This window comes from Carlito syrichta, unplaced genomic scaffold, assembly GCF_000164805.1.
Source record: "Carlito syrichta isolate Samal-C Ts95f unplaced genomic scaffold, Tarsius_syrichta-2.0.1 Scaffold315756, whole genome shotgun sequence".
Lineage (NCBI taxonomy): Eukaryota > Metazoa > Chordata > Mammalia > Primates > Tarsiidae > Carlito > Carlito syrichta.
Window position 1 is genome coordinate 1,122,339 of NW_007259852.1, and position 26,164 is coordinate 1,148,502.

At 36.6% G+C, this 26,164-nt stretch overlaps 1 protein-coding gene across 1 annotated transcript; it reads right to left on the reverse strand.

The window, feature by feature from the left end:
* Positions 1 to 1,758: 1,758 nt before the first annotated feature.
* LOC103275814 (zinc finger protein 93-like) lies at positions 1,759 to 20,473 on the reverse strand. The gene is made up of 3 exons (XM_008073221.1): positions 20,332 to 20,473; positions 9,219 to 9,345; positions 1,759 to 3,724 (listed from the first exon to the last, which is right to left on the reverse strand). The coding sequence occupies exons 1-3, from the start codon at positions 20,332 to 20,334 to the stop codon at positions 2,421 to 2,423; spliced, it is 1,434 nt and encodes a 477-aa protein (XP_008071412.1). The 5' UTR covers positions 20,335 to 20,473; the 3' UTR covers positions 1,759 to 2,420.
* Between the last annotated feature and the right edge of the window lie 5,691 nt (positions 20,474 to 26,164).

Consider the following 26,164-nt stretch of genomic DNA (forward strand, 5'->3'; position numbering starts at 1 on the left):
TTTCAAATATTTCACCAAAATTTACAAAGGCAAAGAAGGGCTGATCCACATGGTGTTGCAGGTGAACATAAAGAGACAGTGAAAATCTGAAGTTATTTAAAAAATAAGGGGAAAACCCCATAAATTTTCTAAGTTTAGAGAGTCAGTGCTTGTGCAGCCTGTGTTTGGATGTCCTCTGTCCACATGCAGAATCAATACAACTTCTTAAGGTTGATATTTTCTATCTCTTTCCTGGGACCACAAACCCCAACAGGAATATTTACTGCTAATAATGGAGCATCTTTGAAACACCCAGCACTGTCCTGTGTATACTCATGTCAATCACATGTTTAAAAAAAGTCCTGTTACTTATGAAGCTTTCCCAGTGCTTACATAAACAAATTGGTTCAATGAAGCCAAAAAACTCAACTATGTCAATTATAAAAAATGAAAGGGGCTGGGTACAGTGGCTGACACTTATAATTCCAGCACTTTGGGAAAAAAAGGTGGAAGAATTGCTTGAGCCAAGGAGTTTGAGATTACCTTGGGCAACACAGTAAGACCTAACTTCTAATAAAAAAAAAATCAAAAACAATAACCAGGGATGGTGGCATGAACCTTGTAGTCCCAACTATTCAAGAGGTGGAGGTTGAAGTATTGCCTGAGCCGGGGGAAGGGGGGCAAAAATGAGCTGTGATCATCCAACCTGGGTTAGAGTGAGACAATGACTTAAAAAATAAAAATGAAAAAAATTACAAAAAACAACACTCCAAATAGTGAAGGAACAATAACAATAACAAAAAATTAGCTTAAACAATGTTTTCCAAATGAAGGGAAAACATGGAATGCACTAATAAAATACACCAATACATTCATTATGGAATTACTCAAACCTTAAAATTATCTGGTGAGAAGCAATTACATGTTCAACACTAAAAAATTACCACTATCGTTCTATTTTTGTTTCCTTCAATAATATTACACACGCACTTTCATAAAAATTACATGCTACACAACTCTCACATGTGTTTATTTTAGAATTTTTTTATTAGAAATGCTTATTTCTTGAGTAACATATTTGTATCTTTTGTGTACAATAAGATCTGTAATGTACTCCTCATTCATTTGTATATTTAGCTTCATTTCAATAAAAACTAATAGTCTGTACATGCTTTTCTGGCCAGAGTGACTGAATGTCCAAAGAAACTGTAGGACAAAATTATGTATATATTCACTCAAGATTCAGAAATAGATGACTTTTGATTATGCCTCAATATCATCATTATTATAACCATCATAATAATCACATGGTAGCAAAGAAGTCAAATATATACATTTACACACACACACACACACACACACAAACATAATATATATACACAAACTATGGGAACAACATTCCTCAAATTATTTGCACTTTATATATACATCTAATTCATCTATAAGGAGTATTTTAGTAAGCATTATGATTTTTTAAAGAAATCTTTTTTGGACAAAGGTTTTTTCACAATGGTTACACTTGTAAGCTTTCTCTCCAATACAAATTTTCTGACATTGAATAAAATTTGAGCAACTGTTGGAGGGTTTGTCTCCGATATAAATTCTCCTGTGTACAATAGTATGCCATGTACTCCTCTTTGCACTTGTAATGCTTTTCATCAGTATGCTCTTCTGCTCTCTAAAACGAATATAGGGAATGCTAAAAAATGTATGCACATGTTATGTATGTTTGAACAAAATATGGCATTAACCAAATGAATGCTAGCATTACCATGTGACAGGCAGGATATTCAAAATGGCAGCAATTGAGCAAGCACCATACTACAAATTGCTACTGCGATTTAATTCAACTTCAAAAGTAATAAATTAACATCTCTAAATTGTGGATACTTTTTTGGCATATATTTTGTGAAGGGTATTTCAGAGGTCATTATATTTGTAATCCTTTTATCAAGTATGAATTATCTGACATTGAGAAAGCTGTGAACAAGTATTAAAGCCTTTAGCAGATTCTGCAAACTTGCAAGACATTGTTTAGGTATGAATTATTTTATGTACAGTAAATTGTGAGCACTGGTAAAGTCTTTGCTACACTGTTCACATTTGTAGGGTTTCTCTCCAGTACGAATTTTTTTATGTTGTGCAAGGTGTGAGCAATGGTTGAAGGCCTTGCCACATTCTCTACATTTGTAGGGATTTTCTTTAGTATGAATTATTTTATGTCTAGTAAGGTCTTGGCACAATTTAAAGGCTTTGCCACAATCTTCACATTTGTAGAGTTACTCTCCAGTATGAATTATTCTATGTCAAGTAAGGACTGTGCACTGGTTAAAGCCTTAGCTGCATTCTTCACAGTGGTAGGGTTTCTCTCCAGGCTGAATTCTTTTATGTTAAATAAAATTTGAGCAATGGTTAAAGGCTTTACCACACTCTACACATTTTTAGAGTTTATCTCCTATATGAATTCTTTTATGTCGAGTCAAGTTTGAGCACCGGTTAAAGGCTTTGCCACATTCTTCACATTTGTAGGGTTTTTCTCCACTGTGAATTATTTTATGTAGAGTAAGGTGTGAGCACCAGTAGAAGGCTTTGCCACATTCTCTACAAATGTAGGGCATTTCTTTAGTATGCATTCTTTTATGTCTAGTAAGGTCTTGGCACAGTTTAAAGGCTTTGCCACAATCTTCACATTTGTGGGGTTTCTCTATAGTATGAATTCTTTTATGTTGAGTCAAATTTGAGCATTGGTTAAAGGCTTTGCCACATTCTCCACATTTGTAGGGTTTTTCTCCACTGTGAATTATTTTATGTTGTGTAAGGTGTGAATATTGGTTAAATGCTTTGTCACACTCTTCACATTTGTAGGGTTGTTCTCCACTGTGAATTCTTTTATGTTTATTAAGGTTTGAGCAATGTTTGAAGGCTTTGCCACATTCTCCACATTTGTAGCGTTTTTCGTTAGTATGAATTCTTTTATGTCTAGTAAGGTCTTGGCACAGTTTAAAGGCTTTGCCACAATCTTCACATTGGTAGGGTTTCTCTCCAGTATGAATTTTCATATGTCGAGTAAGGATTGAGCTCTGCTTAAAGCCTCTGCCACAGATTCCACATTTGTAGGGTTTTTCTCCACTGTGAATTCTTTTATGTTGAGTAAGGTGTGAGCAACAGTTGAAGGTTTTGCCACATTCTCCACATTTGTAGCGTTTTTCATTAGTGTGAATTCTTTTATGTCTAGTAAGAACTTGGCACAGTTTAAAGGCTTTGCCACAATCTTCACATTTGTAGGGTTTCTCTCCAGCATGAATTTTCTTATGTTGAGTAAGGGTTGAGTTCTGGTTAAAGCCTTTGCCGCATTCTTCACACTGGTAGGGTTTCTCCCCAGTATGAATTATTTTATGTTGAATAAAATTTGAGCATTGGTTAAAAGCTTTGCCACATTCTCCACATTTGTAGAGTTTATCTCCATTATGAATTCTTTTATGTTGAGTAAGGTGTGAGTATTTGTTAAAGGCTCTGCTGCATTCTTCACATTTGTAGGGTTGTTCTTTGGTATGAATGATTTTATGTATAGTAAAGTCTTGGCACAGTTTAAAGGCTTTGCCACAATCTTCACATTGATAGGGTTTCTCTCTGGTATGAATTATTTTATGTTGGATAAAATTTGAGTATTGGTTAAAGGCTTTGCCACATTCTCCACATTTGCAGGGTTTATCTCCATTATGAATTCTTTTATGTTGAGTAAGGTCTGAAAAACAGTAAAAGGCTTTGCTACATTCTTCACATTTGTAGGATTTATCTTTTTTACGTTTCATGTTAATTCTGTTTAGATTTGATAATCTAATAAAGACATTTACACATTTATTATATTGAAAGATTGTTCTGTGGACATTGGCTAACTCCATTATATCATCCTTTCTCTCCCTTGCTCTCCTCCACAATTTCTCTGTCTTTCCCTAAGTATAAATTCCCAAGGCCAAAGCTTCCATATCTTTTAAATACCACTTTTTGGAACAAATCTTTTATCCTCTGCTTTGGCAATGATCATGAAAGAAATGAAAAGAATTAGCTGAATAAAATGAAAATGACAAATTACATGACTTCCTAGCCTCAGGTGAACATATATTACAAACTTACCATATAAAATTATACCAAATATGATGAGCAGAAATTTTAAAAAGACAAAATATGCAAAATAAAAGCAAAGAAATGGCAATGACAAATCCTCTTGTAGAAAATTATTTAAATCCTTATGTATTAAGATTTATAATTATATCATAAATTATTAGAATAAATTATTTTTTTAAAAAACCTAAGTATATATCTCTAAAAAAAATACTCAATTTAGACAAAAGCAGACAGAAAGTGGTAGGATGAAAAAAGACATTCCATGCAAATATAAATTAAATGAAAGCAAACTTCAATATTATATTAGCCAAACATATATTTTAGTTAAAAACTATCACATCTTATAAAATACACTTAAAGCAAAAATTTCAAAAGACAAATAAGGTTATTAAATAATAAAATAGTTCGTTCACTGGGAAATTATAACAAATGCATATGTATCTGTGTGTCTTTTGAATAGTGTCTCAGATTTAGGTTTCCAAATAAAGAAAACACTGACTGATTGAAGCAAGAAATATACAGCAAAATGATAATAGGATACTTCTATACCCTACTTCCAGTAATAAATCATAAAGCAAAATTAAATATTAAGGAAACAGAGGACTTAAAAGCACTATAAACACATGCTCTAAATGATATATAGAAGACATTCCACACAACAATAGAAGAATATACAATCTTCTAATTAGCAGTAAAATATTTTCTTAGATAAGCCACCCATTAGGCAAAAAAGTCTTTGCAAAGTTTTAAACATTGAAATCCTACAGATTATTTATGACCTAAATGGAATAAATCAAAATTCAATAACAGAAGAAAAAACCCCAAGTGAATAGATAAATATAATTTTAAATGTAAACAGAATAAAATATTACTCAAATTTTAAGGAACCAGTTACCCTCTAACATCTCCAATAAAATAAACCTTGATACTGTTATGCTAGATGAAATCAGTCAGCCACAAAAAGAAACTGTGCAAATTCACTTATATCAGATATCTAAAGTAGTTACAGTGGTAGAAGCAAAACATAAAATGGTTTTTTAAAGGGCCAGGAAATGGAAGAAATGGGTGGTTCTTTCAGGAGCCTTGAATTTTAGTCTTGTAAGATAAAAGTGTTTTAGAGACATGGTACAACAACATAAATAAACTTACCATGACTGAAATGTGTAATTCAAAATATTTAAGATTATAAATTTTAGGAGATGTGATTTTTATCATTAAAATAAACAATAATGCCTAAAAGAGATAGAGTTAGAACGTTTTTCAAAAATTACCTTCATATCACAAGTGTTTTTCTCACACAAAGATAATATACATTCACCAGTAAAGAAATCAAAAGGAACACAATGCCTATGACCACACTTAGGAAAAACAGTTATTGACCACCAACCAGGAAAACAAATATACAAGTTACACAAAAACATAGGGGTAATATTAAGAGGTTGATTTTTACTCATACTGTCTTAAGTGTTCAGAGTTGAATATTATCAAACAAAATTATAATATATAAATTAAAATTAAGAGCACAGTCAAGTGAGGTGCTGTACCCTAAAAAATTAACCACAGCAATATAAATTGAAACATAAAATAAAAAGACACTTTAAGCCACAGTATATTGAATAAACAGAGCATACTACTGAATAAGAATCCTTATAAATACAATTTTCAACAATGACGAAGCATCCATAAGAAGTACAAGTGATGAACCACTAGTATACAGTTAAGACAATAACATTTCACAGAATAATGATTATAGTTATATTTAAAAGGTTTGTGCATAAATATCTTTGATGAGAGAAAAAATCAGCATACAAATGATATTAGAGAATCTTTTTGATTATTTACTATATTGCTGCTCTTTTTGCAGAAAATGGAAAGGCTATAATCCAGCTTTTAGAAGTACAGAATAACCTTGTGATTCTAAATACAGAAACCCAGTAATATTGTAAAATATGGTATAAAACACATATATAATATGAACAATTAGAAATGGATTATACTATCATTCAGATAAAGGTAGAGGAAAACAGATGGAAAGGCTAATGATAATATTTGTATGCAGTAAACGTAAACACACAAATAAAACCTTTTAAGAACTATGGGGTACTAACTAATTATTTAATTCTTTTTTTATATAACATTCAAATTTAAGCATGTTATTTTAAAATTTCTGAAACTCAAATGGCTGGCACACTTGGTATATAACAAATCAGAAAACAAAAGTATAGGTAGGACACAGTCAAGGTAATCTTTATATTCTAAAGAAGACAGAATTACAAAATAGTTATTAAGAAGTAGGTAACAACTGAGAATTTAGTATGTACTGGGCAATGTTCTAAGTTCTCTTACAGCATTCATGCCTTTAATAATTCTATAAGGATAGTATACACAATAAACTCTTATATACAGAGGCATTTGGAATATAGTTTAAATTTCTAGTGCACGTCCAACTAAGAAGAAGAAAATATATTAATAAAATAGATGATTAAAAATTTTCATGTTTAATGAGATGTTTGTGCTCTGACAAAATTTCTCAGTGTGATTTTCTGTAGGGAAAAAAATTCCGTACACTCTTGGTGATTTTGAAATTGCTAGTCATTATAAAAAAACAGTACAGAGATTCTTAAAAAAAAAAATACTACCAGAAGTCTAGAAATCCACAACTGTGTATATAATTAAAAAAATAAAATCAGTATCTCAAAGCAATATCTGCACCCCCATGATTATTACATTATGCACAATGGCCAAAATATAAGATATATATATATACATATGTATATGTATATATATATATATCTTATATATATATATGCATACATGTATGTATGCCATATGAATATAAGTATAATATAAAATATATACATACATACATGCATAATAGAATATTATTCATCTATTAGATAATATTAAAATCCTGACATTTCACTATAGATCAACCTGTGGAACACTTGGCTAAGTGAAATGAGCCAGCCAAAATAAGGTGAATACTGCATGATATCACACACGAGTATATAAGGAATCCAAAAAGATTGAATTCATAGAAACAGAAAGTACAATGCTTGTTATCATAACCTGGAGGTTAGGAAATGGGAGATTTTGTCCAAAGAGTACAAACTTCCAGTTGAAAGATAAATAAGTTTGGAGATCTAATGTATAGCTTCATATCTATAGTTCATAAGGATGTTTTGTATCTTAGAATTTGCTAAAGCATCATATCTCCAGTATTCTCACTATATTTTTTAAAAAAGAAACAAGTCAGTATGTGAGGTAAAGAAAGTGTTCATTAACTTGACTGTATTATTTTGCAATGTATACACATATCAATTATCTTCTACACAATAATTACACAATTTGGTAATTTGGTGCAAAAAATCCACAGTAAACATACACACATATATAAACATAAGTTTGTGTGTGTGTATATATACACATATATGTAAAATAACAGTCTGGTGAACTTTATATTAAACAAAATTATAAAATGATAGTTATTAAAAATAAGGTAACAACTGATCATTTAATATATGCGTAGAATGCTCTAAGCTCCTCAATGAACTAATGTATTGAAGACATGTATAGAGGAAAAACACTAAACTACATTATCATTGAGAATTTTGGGCATATAGAGTTTAGATTTCAATCTCGCTTCATACTAAAAATAGAATTTTTTCAAGAAAAATAACAGTACTTTTTATAGTTAAAAAAATCCTTATGTTCTGATAAAATTATTGCTTATAGCCAGGTGAGATGGCTCATGCCTATTATACCAACCCTTTGGGAGGCTGACAAGAGAGAGCTGCTTGAGCCCAGGAGTTTGAGACAAGCCTAAGCCACGTAGATGTCATCTCTACAAAAAAAAAAAAAAAAAAAATTAGGTGTTGTAATGCACATGTGGTTACAGCTATTTGAGGAACTGAGGTGGAAAGATTGCCTGAGCCCAGGAGGTCGAGGCTGCTGTAAGCTGTGAACATGCCACTGCACTCCACCCTTGGTGACAGAGACCTGATTAAAAAAAAAAAAAGTTATTGATTATAAATTTTAGTAAAACTACATTTTCATTTTAATTCTCCATAAAGAGAACCTTTTAAAGCTGAAGAAAATATACATCTGTTTGTGATGTTCCTGGGATTTCTGGATGTAATTCCATTATTACTTCTATATTTACACATTTAAGACATTTTGCAAAGAGGGAACTTAAAATGGCTTAACAGACAGCTCTAGTAAATATGCAGATATTCTCATATCACCAAAAGCAATGAAAGAGAAGTCAAATTATGGCTTCACAAGCCATGAAGATTTTGGCTCTCACTGCAACCTTGAAAAATGACCAGTGAAGTAAAAGAATTTTCAGAGAACTTAAGAGCATAGGACAAAAGAAGCTACTATGTGGGCACAAAAGAAAGAAACCCAAACTTCCCAGAATCCAGTTCCACTGGAACAGAGATTCAAAAACACATCTTAAGGTATGGCTTTGTCCTTGACCATGGGACCTCTCATCTATGCATCTGCATCATTCACTCCTACCTACCTGGGTATAGGACCACTTTTTCTGTCCCTTCACATACCAGGACTTTTTTCTTTGCTCCAGCAAGATAATCAAGTCCGGCTTTCAAGACAGCAAGACTGGTTTTAGTAAAAAAAAATAACACAGCTCTTGCTGAGAACTCCAATTACCAACCTAATGCTGTGTTCAGTAGAGCACAAGGACATTATAGAAGATTATAGAAAATCAATCCCACAATACCGTTTTCTGACCAAAACTGTTAGACTATTTAGAAAATATTTGAAATATGTAAATTCTTAACTCCACTAATCAGTACTAATAGGACAAAACTGATGGTAGCAAAAGGATTTTAAGTTGTGGGCAACAATATTTTATGCGACTAAATTTCTGTATTTACCATTAATCTAGAGTAAAGGATACAGATCATCTAAAGAAATGGGATGGTTCATGTCAAGATGAAGCATCTTGAATCTTTTTGTTGCTTTAATAATCTCACAATGCTTACTCAAAAGCAGGGATCAAAAACTCATTCATGCAAAGCAGAAACCTATCCTACAAAAAAAGGGACAATTTTTAGTATGGAAGAGAGATTGTGTATGAAAGTTATACTCACCCACAAAGACCAGGTTTCTGTAGTTCTCTAACATCACATCACTATACAAATTCTGCTGAGCAGGGCTCAGGCATGCCCACTCCTCCAGAGAGAAATCTACGGTCACATCCTTGAATGTCAATATCCCCTGAGAAAATAAAAACAAACATTTACCAGGGAGCTATGAACAGGGGTTTTAATTTGATTTCAGGAAATGAGAGAGTTAAGACAACTTGTTCTAACTTATAGGTATGACTGAAATTATTTGATAAGATACTGTTTAACACAGTAAAATTGGCAAATGTATTTTCTGACTGAAGAAAGAGAATGGCATAAGCTCTACAAAGCCAGTGTAGATACTATACTTTTGTGGGTGATACACTATATAATTAGGGTACATACAAAGGCATGTACATTCTAAGTGCTATATTTAGATCATTCAGGATAATACTGTTCAGATGACAAAGAGCCTCTACAATTTTGTCCAATACAATAATTAACTGGAGATTCTGTTACAATGCAGATTCTGATTCAGGAGCTCTGGGGTGAAGTCTGAGTTTCTGAAATTCTAAGAAGCTTGCCTGTGATGCCAGTGCTTCTGGCCCAAAGAAACGATTTTGTCAAACATAATAAATTAGAGAGTCTGGATTTACCCCAGTTCATACGACCAGTGATCAAAGACAAGATCCTTCATTTTCCAAAGCAAGATATATGAAAGGAGAATTATAAAATCAGGAAGAGCTTCCAGATTAACAGTGATAGTTTTTGCAAATCGGTTGGTAAATCAAAGACAAATTGGTATCAGATGGTAAGGCACAAAGAGAGTATAATCACTTTTGTGATATTCCTGTCCAAAAAAAGTTATAAACTGAATATAATCATGAAGCAATGTTAGTTTTATGTAACATTCAAGCTATACTCTCCATCTTTTAAAACCTTTAGTAGTGTATTTAAATAGTCTTTTTTTTGGCATCCTAGATAGAGATCAAGTACATCCAATTATTGTTTATGTTGTACATTCTGAGTTATTCTGGGCAATAACTGCTATCTTGTTTAACTGTGTATTTTTGTAGTTGTTTTGTACAAGAGCCAATAAAGGATCCAGAAGGAACCTAAACAAGACATGTCTTTCTTCTTCACTGATATCTGAGGACCCAACCCTATTCCCAACAGAAATCTTGGGCAATGCCCACACCTTCCCATGTTTAACAGCCACAAGAAGAGCATTTTTCATATTGCGGGGCTTAAATTCATGATGAGATATTTTTTATGGCATATAAGAAGTCTTGATGGAGAGTATGGAGAGAAGCCTCTGATAAATAGAAAAGCAGTTTTCAAAAGCCCTTGAATATTGTAAGAAGAAAGAAAAGTTGTTGAAACAAACTCAATAGGCAGACACATAATTATATAGAGAAGTAATAAAATATCAAGTATTAAACATAAAATTCCAGAAGGAAAAGTGGACAGAATCCTTAACCTGAGACATTTACCTGAGCACCAGACATTTCTTGCTCTTCCTCCTTCTCTGGGATTCCTTTTCTGGTGAGATTATCTCGACAAATTCCACTTGCATCTTGAGAATACACCTTTAAAAGTATCACACAACCTTTTCACCTGCTACCACCATACCCACACCCAGAAAGGAAAGGACCTAAAAATACATAAGAAGTCCACCCTTTCCTGTTTGTTATCACAGGAATCAGTAAGAGACTCTTAAACAATAAGCATCTACATAAAGATCAAAATGTGAATTTCTTATGTCCTGCACTCCAGGCCAGGGATTTCTGCTACAGTAATGGGAATATGGGCTGCATTGATCTGACCCCAGGAAACCCAAGCCAAGGAGGCCTTGTCACCTTCCCTTGGAACAAAGGCTGAATGGAAGTTGCAACAATGCACCTGGGAGAGCTCATGCTTGCCCCCATCGCATGGTAGCATCACATGGGGCACATAAAACAATTAAGCTTCTATTCACACCAATTGACAAAATCTGTGGAGAGACCACAGGTGCTGGTGTTTCTTCCACCTGGCCGTGTGATCCTAAATGGAAGCCTAGACAAAGTTACTATTCTGAGCTGACTCCCAAGCTAAAATATGCATATAAATCATGTGGTGCACTACAATGCAATTCTGAAGGTTTAGAAGGGGCCCATGAATTGTCTTCTTTGTCAAGTCCTTTGTCATTCTGATGATGCTTCCCCAATACCTGTTGGAGTAGCATTCAGCTAGAGAAAGCAGGAACAGCAGAGCCCCACACACCTAACACTCTTACCACAACACAAATACGTTTCATTCAAATGTAAAATACCAATCTCCATCCTGAAAATGTAATTTTCTGCTAGTTCTTTAAGTTTACAAAGGCAGTCAGATGCTGTGGCTCATGCCTGTAATCCCAGCATTTTGGGAGGTGGAGGCGAGAGGATTACCTGAGCTCAGGGGTTCAAGACCAGTTTGTGCAACATAGTGAGACCTTGTCTCTACAATAAATCAAAAAATCAGCTGGGCATGGTGGCACATGCCTGTGGTTCCAGCAACTTGGAGGGTGAGGCAGAAGTATCACCTGAGTCCAGCAGGTCGAGGCTGTAGTGGCCATGAACGTGCCACCGCACTCCAGTCTGGGTGACAGAGTGAGACTCCAACTCAAAAATATAAATATAAATATATATATTATAAAGTTTAAAGAGGCTAAAGAAAGCAGAAACATCTAAGGAAGTCTGTATTTCAAAAACAACATGTGTACATGCATTAATGCAATGTTTATGGAACATGTACTCTGTGCTCACAAGTATGCTGGGATATACTGTGCTGGAAACATCACATTATGTAAGTTAATACTTATCACACCCTGGGAGGTTGGTACTAAGTGTTTTATGATTTCCAACAGGGGTTAGATAAAGAAGATTCCATCCTTCCTAATCTTTTGTTTCTCTATCATAGATTTTTAAAGAAAGTGGATAAAGTAAAAGCTAAATAAAGGCCAAAAATGTTGGTACATGCTTGCAATTACATCACTTTAGAAGGCAATTGAGGCCCAGAGTCTGAGACTAGCCCGCTCAACAAAGCAAGACCTCATCTCTACAAAAAATACCCAAGCATGGTGACTTACTCTGATAGACCCAGCCATGTAAAAGGTTGAGGCAGAGAAATAGCTTTGAGTCTGAGCGTTTGAAGTTTCAGCGAGCTACGATGGTGACACCATGCACCAGCCTGGGTGACATAGACTCTTCCTCAAACAAATTATTAAAACAAATAAATAAATAAATGCTAAATATAGATAGATTAAAAGAATACAGAAATGGAGAGTTAAGTGTAGTTCAGAGGGGTTTTTCATTACTGTGTTTATATATACTTTCTTTTAACTTGTGGCATAACTGTTAGATTTGCATGAATGGAGAACAGGTGGCCAGGTGGAATGTCTAGAAACACAGGGTTTTTGTTGTTGTTGTTTTTTTTTGAGTTGGAGTCTCACTCTGTCGCCCAGACTAGAGTGCAGTGGCCGCTCCCGGCCACCGCAGCCTCGACCTGCTGGGCTCCGGCGATCCTTCCCTCTCAGCCTTCCGAGTAGCCGGAATTATAGGCGCGCGCTACCATGCCCAGCTAATTTTTTTATTTTATTGTAGAGGTGAGGTCTTGCCTGCCCAGGCAGGTCTCGAACCCATGAGCTCGGGCAATCCACTCACCTCAGCCTCCCAAAGGCGCGGGATTATAGGCTGAGCCACTGAGCCTGGCGAAACACAGCTTTGAATGAAAAGAAATTAGGGCCCAAAATATGCTCCCATTCTTTCCTAAGTGTCTGCTTCTGAGGTTCAGGAAATTGTAAGCACCAGCTCTGGAGAGATGGCAGAAACAGCCAGCAAAACCTCTGACCTCCTGTAGTCAGTTATGTGTGCGCAAGTATCAGAAAAGGGTGGACCTGGTCTGGGCTGGGGAAGTGAGCATGTGCTTCTGATGTCTATGCTGCTGGGTATTTTCAGCTGTCTTTTCTAAGCTTGACCAAAAAACTGACTTCCAGAATTTGTATAATTTTAATCTATTTAAGCCAAGTCTTTGACTATTTTATAACATGCAATAACAAACAATAAGACCTGAACTATTAAGGTTTTCTATTACACTTATATTAGAAGCTAAATACTTAATCGCAACAAGGTAAGCACAATAAGGTAAGAGCTTACAAAAGCTCTTCTGTCCCTAAGTAGCTTTTCAGGTGGTAACATCTGATTGCACAACAATAACATAAGGGAAGTGTCACAAAAGATGCCTAAGATCCCTGAAAACTTTGCTTCTTTGTCCTGACTATACGATGTTGAAGTTAATCATATGATTGCATGCCAGACTGAAAGTTCCTGGACAGAAGGAACCATGACTGCTTCATCTCTTTTCTAAAGGCCATGTGAAATGGAAGCAAATAGTTGTCTATCAATTTGCATCTCCAGACCCTTTTCTTGCTCTTCACTCAAGTACAAAGAAGTTTGAGCGACCAAGGAGACTCCCTCTACAAAGAAAAAAATGAACCCTGATAAAAGAAAAGAGCTAACACAAGCAAGTGGCTCATAAATAAACAAGAATATAGTAGAAATAAAAAGGCTCACTAAAAAACAAAATGCTCACTAAGATGACAAGCAAATTAAAATAAAGATAATCATATATCATATTGGTGATATGACCCCACAAATAAAAGTTAGTTCTCATGACTTTTAAGTGCAGTTATCTAATGGGATGTCATAGTGGAGTGTGTTCTATTTTCACCAGACAGTCAAAATGAGATAATTTTCAGGTTTTTCTATGATGTAGTATTACCCGAAATAAAGTCAGAACAAAACAAACTGAAGTTAATCTCAAGTGTCAAAACAGGTACAGAAGTCCTAACAAAAAAATATTAAATAGAATCCAATGTTTTATTAAAAAATAATACATTGTACATCTATTTTTATTATTTGAATGCAAATATACTTGAAGATGTAAACTATACTGATATATTAAGATAGTCTGAGAGATAAAAATAAATCATTGTTCCTAATTGTGAAAACAGCATTGTCAAAACAAATAGCTATTTTTATCTATACCTATGCTAGATATACATATACATATATATCTACATATCTAGATATGATGTCTATAATCTATCTATCCAAAGGATGTATAAAAAACAATAGTTGAAATAAATGGGATTATCTGATAAGAGACACATGTGAAATATATGAAAAAAGGAGGTAGTTACATAGTGTCCAGAGACTTGCATATCCAGAAAATATACAATTAGATTATTAGGCCAGGCATGGATGATCCCAGCATATTGGTGGGCCAAGGCAGGAGGACTGCTTGTGCCTAGGAGATCAAGATACAACCTGGACAACAAAGCAAGATATTATGTCTACAAAAAAAATTTAAAAATTTACCATGTTTGCTGGCACACCTGTAGTTCCAGCTACTTAAAAGGCTGAGGTGAAAGGATTGCTTGAGCCCTGAAGCTTGAGTCTGTGGTGAGCCATAGTTGCACCAGTACATTCCAGTCTGGATGATAGAGTGAGACTCTGACTTGAAAAAAAAATCAAATTAAATTAAATATAAAATGGGATCACTGCCTCAAATCTTCCAGATGATTGATGAGAATATGCACCCCCCAAAAAGAAAAAATCTGTGGCTGGAATTACTATCTAACGATAAGGGAGACAATGTTCATCTGAATAGAGAATGTAAGCCCTTTGTAAACTAGACACAACATACTAAAAAAGGCTAGGAAAATACATAATCTCAGAAATAAACAAAAACAGGCCCAAAAATATGCAGCATATAGGAATAGCATGTAACTATCAACTATTAACAATTTTTGATAATTTTAGTATGAAATATTAAGCATAACTAAAAATGTGTTTTATTTATATGCAATGAAGTAAGTTAAGTTTTAGGATTTCATGTGAAATAAAACAAAATTAAAAATGTTAACAATCTGGAATGATCTTGTCAACAGCTCAAACAAATGAACATTTTCATAGTGAAAGAGCATTTGAAATCTCTTTAGATATTTTTACTCATTAAATTCTTATACTGCCAGGAAAGTATAATTACTCCCTGTGTCACAAAGAATGTAACAGAGAAGAAAAAGGCAGACACTTGCCCAAGATCACCCAGATGAGGAGTAGCTGAGTAAGGTTTGCTCTGACCAACTCCTCTAATTCCTTCCACAGATAGTGTCATTATTTATTAATTAAACAATTACTGAGAACCTGCCATTAATTATTAATTATGAAACAATTACTGAGAACCTGACCAACTCCTCTAATTCCCTTCCACAAATAGTGCCATTATTTATTAATTAAACAATTACTGAGACACTGTGCTTGGCACTAGGAATATACTGGTGAACTAGACACAGCTTATATAAGCAAGTACTTAAAGAACTTCAAGATCATTTGAGAGGAGAACGCTGAGTGCCAGAACATGCTGCTGCCATAAAGAATGTGTGTGCACAGGATCAGGAGAGCTGTGTTGGGGTGAGGGTCGGTTCTCACTGGAAAGAGGAAGCCAGGGCAAATCTTCCCAGGGAGAGCCATAGCTGAGCCTGAGAATGTGAGAATGTGATTAGAGTAAAAAAATGTATATTTTGGTCTCTGCCTCAGTTTCCTGGAACCACAGCCCCTAAAACTTATGGAATGTCTGAAGTGAAAGTGTCTTCTGTATGCTAATAAATGACAAATGGCTGGAGGTTCCAGGATGCCCCCATCTTCAAGAAAGAGAAGAGGAGCATTCTTAACTTTAATGCCTGGTAAAACAAAAAGGAGCACACAAATAGAAATCTTTCCCATCCCTCTCTCCCCCACGGAACCACAAAGGACAAATTGGTTTGTATTCTTCTGAAGTTGCTCCCTGCCTTTCTAAGCAAAACATCCTTAAGAAAGGATGCACTCTTCAGTCTGCAGTCCCAGTTTCTGAGGTTCTAAAGAAATCTCATCTTTCTCTCCTTTTGGAGACATCCTTAGAGATGAGTTTTCCCATCAGAGCCCAGAAAAATCAGAAATGGAGGTGTGATTTCAGACATGGGTGGGAATCTAGAAAAGCCTGCCCATGCATCCAGTGGACCTGCTTGGTATTCCTTGCAAGCAGAAGACAGCCCCATAAGTCCTACATTCTGAATGAGTCTCTGCCCACACTGTACAACTGCCCCCACAGTTGAGCCTGGCAGCTCTTGGTTGGCTTATTTATGCTTGGGTGAGTGTTCTAGAACAGACTGCCCACATTCTTGCTGGGAACAAATAATCTGCTAACAATGAGAATGAACTGAATTTTTTTTTTTTTTAATCTGGGGGATGCAAGCTACTTTTCAATTAACAGGTCCAGAGAACACAGGAATGAGGCAGCAGTCACATTCAACTCCCCCACTTGACACTTAAACTCAGCAATTATCTCTAGAAACTGTTTGCTATGTGGAATCTACACTGACTGATGCTACAAATAGTTATAAATGAACCTAACAAGATCACAAGCTGGACAATATAATTCATAACATACAGGTCAACAATGCATAGCCAGCCACTAGTCAATGTTATTTCTGTAAAGCATTGAGAATTCCTGACAAACAAGGTTGTACTGGCCCACTCCATATTCCCTTTTTGCTTTTAAAAACCTACTTGTAGCAAAGGCCAAACCAAGCCCATATCCAAGGTACTTGGGCCTGATTCTTTCAGGCAACTGTCCTCACCTTGGCTCTAGAAAATTCTTGAAAATTATATTCTGTGTCATTTTCTCTCTTAGGTCAACAAACTTATAAGGCATTTACACTGAGAACAAAAACAAGAATGGCATTGGCAATAACATCAAAATATAAACTTGAAACAGCTCAAAGTCTATAAAGAGTGAAATGGATGAGTAACTGGGTAACCTATGGCCTCAGACAGCAGCCTGTGTGCAACAGACTGAAGCAAAGAAACCATACATAATTCTGTCAGCATAATGTTGATAGTATATTAATAGTAACATTTAGTTACTGAAAACTCAAAAGAGAAAACTGAGCAAAACTCTTCTTCACAATTAATACATGGTTAAGCTACAAAGGATAACAAAAAAACCTCAATTCTGTAATCATCTCTGGGAGCAGAAAGGAGAGGAGATCAGGAAGACCCAGAACTGACCAAGGCCTGTTTATTCACCTGGATATGGAATCCATGACTGTTTACATTATTACTATTTAAACTTAGCATATTCTCTTTTCATCTTCATATCACATCACTCAATTTACTGTGATTTTCGAGAAACAAAATAAAATTCTTACACTCAAATCATTGAATCAAATAACTAAACACTTGAGCAATCTGGAATTAGATGGCAGCAAGATTTTTATAAAGAAAACAAAAAGGGAAAGAAAAGGAAGCCATCTATTTCACCCACAGTTCACAATAAATCGCATAGTCAGTAAGCTAAGCAGGTTCCTGTGATTGGGGACCACGCTCACTGTGCCGCTGTAGCTCATTCCTAGGTAGCTGAGAAACTTAATACTGGGAGCTCCACACACCTTCTGCCCCTCTTCAAGCATGGAAACTCTCCCTCTGCTAGGGTCTCAGTTCTCACCAGTGACCAATGGTTCACCTGGACTCATCTTCAGGTTGTGACCTGTGAGGTCCTTTTACTGAAAACACTTCAAACACCAAATGTGTGGAGTTGGCTGAACATCAACCAATACTTCAACATCAACTGAGTGTCCCACAATTCAATTCTGACACTATCCAGAGTCAGTATAGATCCCAAAATTTCAGACCTCAGTTCCACAACACTGTCCCCACTGCAGGTACCAGGCACAAACCTCAGGGAACCACCTATACCTCTGAGCAATTGTCTATAGAGTGAGGGGATTTCAAAACTTCCCAATTTTAATAGCAAAACACTTTATACACATTTACCAGGTTAAAGATGGGTACAACTCAAGAACAACAAAATAGAAGAGATATATACAGCAAGGGAGAGTGGAAGGGGAGATGAGGTAGGTGAGTAATCCTGGTAAGTGGCTATGATTGAAGAAATCCCCCTTTAACTATGTTTACCAAGAGCAGCTTACCGCATTATGATCAGACGATCCTCTCTTTTAAAACTATCACAAGGCCAGTTGGAAACTATGCAAATTCCCATATTATTCTTCAAACAACTAGCTGAACAGTTTTGTCTTCAGAGGTCACATCAAAATACCTGTTAACCAACCTTCCCCCAGGTTGTCTAAAATCTGACCCACTATCAGCCTTAGCCAATATATAACCCCTCTTTATGTCCCTCCTAAGAAGATACTGACTTCAGGGTAAAACATTCTCTGATCTAGAATCTGATGTTGTCACTCTCCATTCTGCTCCTTCCCTTCCATCTTTTTTCTAATCTTGTTTGCTCTTTCCTATGAAAGAAAGTTATTTTCTGTTTAATTTTGTAAATCCTCAAAAATATTATAGTTAGTGGCTTTCTCAAAAATATTACAGTTAGTGGCTTTTCTCCCTATTGAATTACTCCTTTGAAATTAAGCAATTTTTACCTAAATTCAAATTTGTTTTGCTTTACAAAGTCTACAAGTAATACTCAGAAAGAGCCTCCCAAGTCTGCTTCCATCCAATCCCAACTGCATCCACCTGAAGGATCACCACTTTCCAGGGCTCTATAGCTTCTTTCCACTAAAGGCTCCTTCCAGGCTGATGTGAATACTCTGGGACACCAGAAGAGAGGCTCTGCAGAATGACCTGACTCCTTTTGCAAATTCAAGAATGGTCTTAGCTTGGAGTCACAAGGGGCATGTCTCTGCTTCTCAGTTAAGGTTACTCACTTGACATTGATCCTTCCACTTCCACCCTCCTCACTGAAATGCTCAGTGCCCACCTTCCCAAGAGAAACTGCTCTGTGCTCCTGCTGTGCCCTAAGTGATTTTTGCTTTTCAGGTTCTTGCCTCACTGAGGTGGGGATTCCTTGTCCTTTGGGATGGTAGTTCTCCCTTCACAAGTCTGAGAGAAGGCAGAGGATAGGAATCATTTTCATCTTTCCCCCCTCAATACCGGCATTCCTTTGGCGGACTGGCAATGTGGCCCCATTGAATGGAAACCAGGATTGGGGAAGAAAGTCTTAAAGTTCCCAAGAACTAGTTTTTTAGAGGAGTTATATACTAGAAGACTCCTATCTCAACTATGTTAAGAGCCACTTAACTGCTCTGTGAGGGTGAAGGGGTGGGGATAAACAATTAAAATACTATACCCGTTTGAAATATATATAAAGCACAAAAGAGTTGATAATGTGAGCTGGAGAAGGAGGGCTGACATTTCAGAATGTGGGAACGAAACAAGAAATTTAGGATTTTACTGCAAGCCCTAGTACAGTTAGTTAGTCTGGGTCACTGAGTTGAGACTCAGCTTGACACACATTCAGAAAATGTAGTGAAAACCAGTCCTCCTGTGGACTACTGAAATAATTAAATAGAAGGCAATTACACTGAAGTGACTGGAGTGTCCTGTGGTTCTACCTAAGAAAACCCAAATGCAACTCATGTTTTTCTTGTAAATTAATGTTAAACACAATTTAGCCATAACCAACCATAAGCCAGCAATTCATCTCTGATTACATAACAATCACCCATTTAGATACTCTAAATAAACAACTAAATAGATGCACCCAATCAGTTGTTGAATTTGGTTTGTCTCCTCATGCACCTTATAAAAACCTTTCTTGTGGATCCCAAACCACAAACTCTAGCCGGCAGCTTCCAGATGGATGATTCTGTTTGCTCAAACAAAATCGTAAACGTTTTTTTACAGGAGTAAAGAGGATCTGGCGACCTTACGTACCACAGCTCCCACCCACCACGCACCAGCCCAGTACAGAGTCCGGATCCTCCCTCCTGTCGAACCCACACAAGCTGGGGGGACACGGAGCTGCGGGCGCAGATCTGCCCGGTGAAGGCTCCTGGACGGGCCTCATGCGACAGGGACGGGACAGGATACCCCTGGTCATGGGAGGCGGCCCAGCCCCACCCTTCGGCCTAAGGGGACTGAGGGTTGGGCCGCCTATCAGGGACCTGGGTGCAAGAGCTGGCGGGGTGGCTCGGGTCCCGCCACGGCCGGTTGCCCCGTCATTTCCACCAGCCCCTGCCCCTCTCGGAAGACGCGGCACAAACACTCACCATTTTCAGGCTTCCAGGGTGTCCCGGTCTTCTCTCTATAGGTCTCCTGGTATCTGAAGGTCACAGGGCAACAGAGGCTGTGGCAGAGTGGCCTGGGACTCCCGCGGGACACGACACGTACCAGAGGAGACAGACCCGGTCGCGTGGAAGACTTCAAGGGATGAATTTCCCGGGGATACCGGAAGCCGTCCCTTCCTCTTCGCTCAGAGCCTGATTGGACACTTTTCTCCACCGAGCCGCAGATTGGATAAGGCTCCAAGCCCCGCCTCCTCTGGGTCTGAGTGACAGGAGATGTGATCAGACACAGTGCTGAACGAAGTCAGAAGGGCAGGTTTTTAGAGGCCTTTGAAAGTAGGTCTTTCCTCCTGCACTGGGACCTCACCCCGCGTAGGTGACGTTTGCATTTACTCTCGTATGTAATTTGAGATCCACGTATAAATAATATCAATACAGTATATATATATATATATACACACACATATATATTTCAGCAAAGAAAAACATATAACGATATTCATTTTATAGTTTAAGATTTTATAACCTTCCTTGTTTCTTGTCTTCCGGGAAGGCAGCCTGAGCTTTGAAAAGGAAGACAATCCTCTCAGTTAGCAATGTAGAGCAAATAAAAATGAGAGACATGTATGTCATTTAAAATTGTCTAGTAACTGCCTGAAAAATAAGCAAGTGAAATTGGTTATAACATTCTGTTTAGTCTAATATATACAAAATATTGATTTAAAATGTAATCCATATAAATTATTTTTAAAGTGTGTATTAAAAAAACAACAACAAAGAAACAATATCTTTAAAACTCATCCTGTATTTTAAACTTCCAGTATGTCTCAGTCTAGACCGACCTATTGTAGGAACTCAGCAGTCCCCAGATGTCAGTGGCGGCCACATTACAATACAGCTCTGAGGGTTTTGACTCCACTGATTTTAGGAAGGCGAAAGGCCTGAAATATTCTTTTATGCCAGAGGCAAGGGAACACACTCTTCTTATCATCATTTCTCCTCAGGCCCAAGGGTGGAAAAGAAGATGCCCTGAGCAAGAAATGTCCACAGGTAGACCACCTCTCCTTCACCTGCTGCTTGGTGGAGGCCCATTGACCTTCCAGAAATAAGAGAGAAAACAAAGGACATTGAATGCCACAAATCTTAACTGCTTAGTTTTGACAAATAAATAAACCTATGTAAATTTCACCTCTCTTAAGAATAAAACATTTTCATAATTCCTAAAAAATGTTCTTATGTTTCATGGCAGGCAATTTTTCTTTTCTCCAAGAAGCAACTTACTGTTGTAATTTATTTAACATAGGTTTTGTCTGAAATTACACAGTATGTATTATTTTATGCCCAGCTGCATCACTCAGTGCAATGTTTCTGAGTTTCATCCAAGCTGTGTGTTTCAGTAGTTTGTTCTTTGATATTACTGAATAGTGTTCTCTTGTAAGAATGCTCTACAATTTGTTTTTTTGTGTTGCAATTGATAGACATTTGAGCAATTCCATTTTGACTATTATAACTAAGGGTTCTATGAACATTCTTGAACAAACACATTTTGTATTCAATTTGCTTTATATTGTGATTTAGATATCATCTTGTTGCATTTTTAGTGATTGCTTCAAGGATTACAACATGCATCTTTAATGTATTACAATTTACTTAGAGTTAATACTATATTATTTTAATAAATGTAAAATATAAAATATTTACTACAAAACAATTCACCTCCTTCTATCCTTTAAGCTACGGTTATAAATTTTACACATACACATCATAAATATCACAACACGATGTTAAAAATTCTGCTTTAAGTTGTCATAGGTCTTCCAAAGAAATGAAGATACAAAAGATGTGATGAATATTAGAAAAGAGATGCTTTGAGGCTATGCAATATTTAACATTTTAACTTTAAGGTGAACCCAGAATTTTTGTACCCATCATTGAGTCTTGCCAAAATTAGTTATTACAGTGAAGCTCTAGTCTTAATTTTTTATTCTGCATCATCTATTTATACTGATTATTTAAGATTATTATGCATAAGTTATTTGTTCCTTCCTTTTTTCTTTCTTTATCTTTTATCTTTCATTGGAAAGGCCAGTAAAAGCCACTAAAACTTTCTCAACATAAGAACATAGTAAAACAAAAGAAATAATATTTTTTTGAGAGCTTTCAGAAATCAGTGCCACCAACAATGACTTCTACATATATTCAACTGTTTTATTTATTATACGGATGACAAACAGATCTTGGTAAATGACAATCGATGACAATAAGGTTAACCAGGCAAAGATTCAAATTGCAGCTGCTTTACCCTTTGTTGTTCCATTGCTTGAGTAAATTAGCACATTCCCTCATACCTGAATTTCAGCTACTGTTCTGGCTAGCTTTTTACTCCATATCTATCCATAAGGCTCACCAGAAGTAGCTTGCTTTCAGCTAGCAAAGCCAGCCACACACCCCACTGTCTTACCTCAGGATATATAACTCTTTAAGCCCATGTCATAGTTGTACAATAATCTTGTCAGGATTTTTCTTCCACAAGACATCACAGTGATGTCTTACATTGATGGCACCATGGTGATTACAGGCAGTGAGTGAAAACTAGCAGCTACTTTAGACTTATTAGTAAGACATTCATATGTCAAAATAAGAAAAATAACTCCTCCCAGAATGAATAGACCTTCACTTCAATGATTTCTAGAGTACAGGCGTGTGAAGTATGCTGAGATATCCCTTCTAAGACGAAGAATAAAGTGTTGTACCTATCTTCTTTTGCAACTAGAAAAGAGGTACAATGCCTAGTTTACAATCTTTAAGATTTGAGAATCAACATACTTCTCATTTGGATGTGTTACTCTGGCCCATTTTTAAGTGTCCCCCAAAGCAGCTAGCTTTGAGTGGGGCCCAAAACAATGAAAGGATCTGTAATGTAGCCAAATTTCCAAGCAGGCTGCCTTCCACATGTGGCATATGATCCAGTAGATCCAGTGGTGCTTAAAGTACCGTTGGCAGAAAAAGATGCTATCTGAGACTTTTAAAAGACCCCATAAGCAAATCACAGTGCAGGTCCTTAGGATTTTGATGCAAAGTTCTGTCATCTTCTGTGAATAACTTTTCCCCTTGAAGAAACAGATCTTGCCTACTTCTGGGCCTTAGTAGAGACTGAATGCATAATCATGTGCATCCCAATTACCACTTGATCTGTGCTGTCCATTATAAACTAGGTGTTACCTAACTCACAAGGCCATAAAATGAGGCATACACAACAGTAGCCCCATCATTATAATAAAGTGATGTGTACTTGACTTGACCTGAACATTCCCTGAGGGCTTAAGTAAGTTACATAAAAACATGGCCAAAAGGCCCATGGATCCCACTCCCGCTACACTCCATTCTCTCTTCCAGTCTGCACCTTTGAGCTCATAGGAACTTTTCTATGATTAGATGACAAAGGAAGAGAAAACTCGGGCCTGTTTTCATAAGATTCTGCATGATTTGCAGAGACCATGCAAAAGTAGACAGCTCAGAACTACAGCCCCATGAAGAACAGCAGTGAAGTTCCAATCCTCCTTGTGAGAAGAGCTTCCAACAGTACACCTGGCTGTCCATTTTTCACAGAAAAAATTACTAGATGTGCAATTACGCATCCATTAATTGGTCCTGTATGAATCCTGACCACTCGGTAGAGAAGAATTTTAATAATCAAACAGTTTAATTGACCTGTTCTGTGGATACCAGTCAGACTATTCCTCAGACCCCTCTTCCATTGTCCAATGAGCTCATGAACCAAGTGGCCATGGTTTCCGGAATGGGGCTAGGTATGGGCTCAGTAACATGGAATTCCACTCACCAAAGCTGACTTGGCTATGGCCACAGCAGAGTACCCAATCTGCCAGCAGCTGAAATGAATACTGAATTCCCAACATGACACCATCAGCCTATGGTGTTCAGCCAGCCGCATGATGGCAGGTTGTTTTCCATTGAATGTCTTTCATAATGGAGGTATGTTGTTTTTACAGGCTTAGACACTTATTCTGGATATGCATTGACCTTCACCGCATGCAATACTTTTGGTAACACTACCATCTGTGGACTCAATGTCTTATTCACAATTATGTTATAACAAACAATGTGATTTTTAGTAAAGAAACTGACTTCAGAGCAAAGAAAGTGTGACAATGGGCCCATGTTCATGAAACTGATGATCTTACCATGTTTTCCATAATCCTGAAGCAGCTGGCTTGATACAAAGGAGGAGTGGTCTCTTGAAGTCTCAGTTACATAGCCCAGTGTGTATGATAACTGCTGGACAGGGGCAACATTTTCCATTTTCCACATAGCTGTATGTTTTCTGAATCAGAAACCTTTACATGGTAAAGGATTCATGAATCCCAGAATAGGGAAATATAACTGGAAGTGGCACTAGTCACCATTACCTCATAGTAACCCACTGGCAGAATTGTCCCTTTCTCTCCTCACAGCTTAATGATCTGCTGGCCAAGAGGTCTTGGTACAAGAAGGAGGAATGATTCCACCAGGAGACACATAAATGTTTTTACTGAAAAGGACATCATAACTGCCACTGGCCACTTTGGGTTTCTCATGACATGGAGTCAACAATCCAGAGAGGGAGTTGGCTGAGGTGTTTGATTCAAACTACCAAGGGTAACGGTAACAACAACAACAACAACAACAACAACAACAATAACAATAAAAATGAATACTTCATAATGTGGGTAACAAAGAGCAGGCCTGGAATACAGGAACTTCTTAGGGCATCTGTTAATAACACTATGCCCTGTGATTAAGGTCAATAAAAAACTATAACCACCCAACCTGGGTAGGATTACAAATGGCCCAGGACGTTCATAAATAAAGGTTGTGTCATCCTGCCATAAAAGAAGCAAGACCAGCTGACATTCTTGCTAATGGCAAGAATGATTAGTAGAACATACCTATTTAAATCAACTTAAATCATATGACCAAATACAGAAAGGACCAAAATTGTCATGAGTATTTACTTATGTGTGAATGTGATCTTTGTTTCCTTTACTCTTTTATTATCTTATCATATAAGATATATTGTGTTTATATCAGAATATCACTAATTTTATGTAATAGCATTTAAGTTAGGAGTATCAGGAAAAAAGTAAACATTACTCAAGGACTATCCCTCTTTCACTGGAGAAGAAATAAGTGAGTTTTCAGGTTAGGTTGGACAGTTGTATGATGTTCAGCAGAATCATGACCTGTTATTTACCCGTTATTGAGAGGTTGACTATGGTTTAAAGAGCTACTTATTGGTGTTAAGTTGATAAGAGGCTGGCATGTTTTGGTTAATTTTATATCAACTAGGCTGGGCAATGGTCTAGATATCCAATAAAATATTTTAATATGTGTCCCTTAAAGTGATTCCTTAAGTTGTGAGTATTTGCACAAGAATCCAAGAACACCAAGGCAGGCCCAGGACCCAGAAACAAATATGGGGACTCCTTAGGCTCTGTCCTAAGGCTTTCCCACTTGAGTGACCCATCCATAGTCCCTTCTCAAAGCAATCTGGCTCCAATTAGTCCCCGGTGGCAACTAGGTTGTGTGGATAAAAGAACGTTCTATTTCTTTTTTCAATCTGAAAGATTTTCAGTTTTTAGTATGATTTCCCGAGTTAATGCCTTTACTACAATGTTGAATAGACTGTAAGTTCCCAAACTTACTGATAAATCACTTAGTCTTTCAGCATTAAGTATAATGTTAAATGTAGGTTTTCACAGATATCTTCTGGCAGGACTCAGAATTCTACTATTAGTAGTGTGCTGGGGATTTTATCACA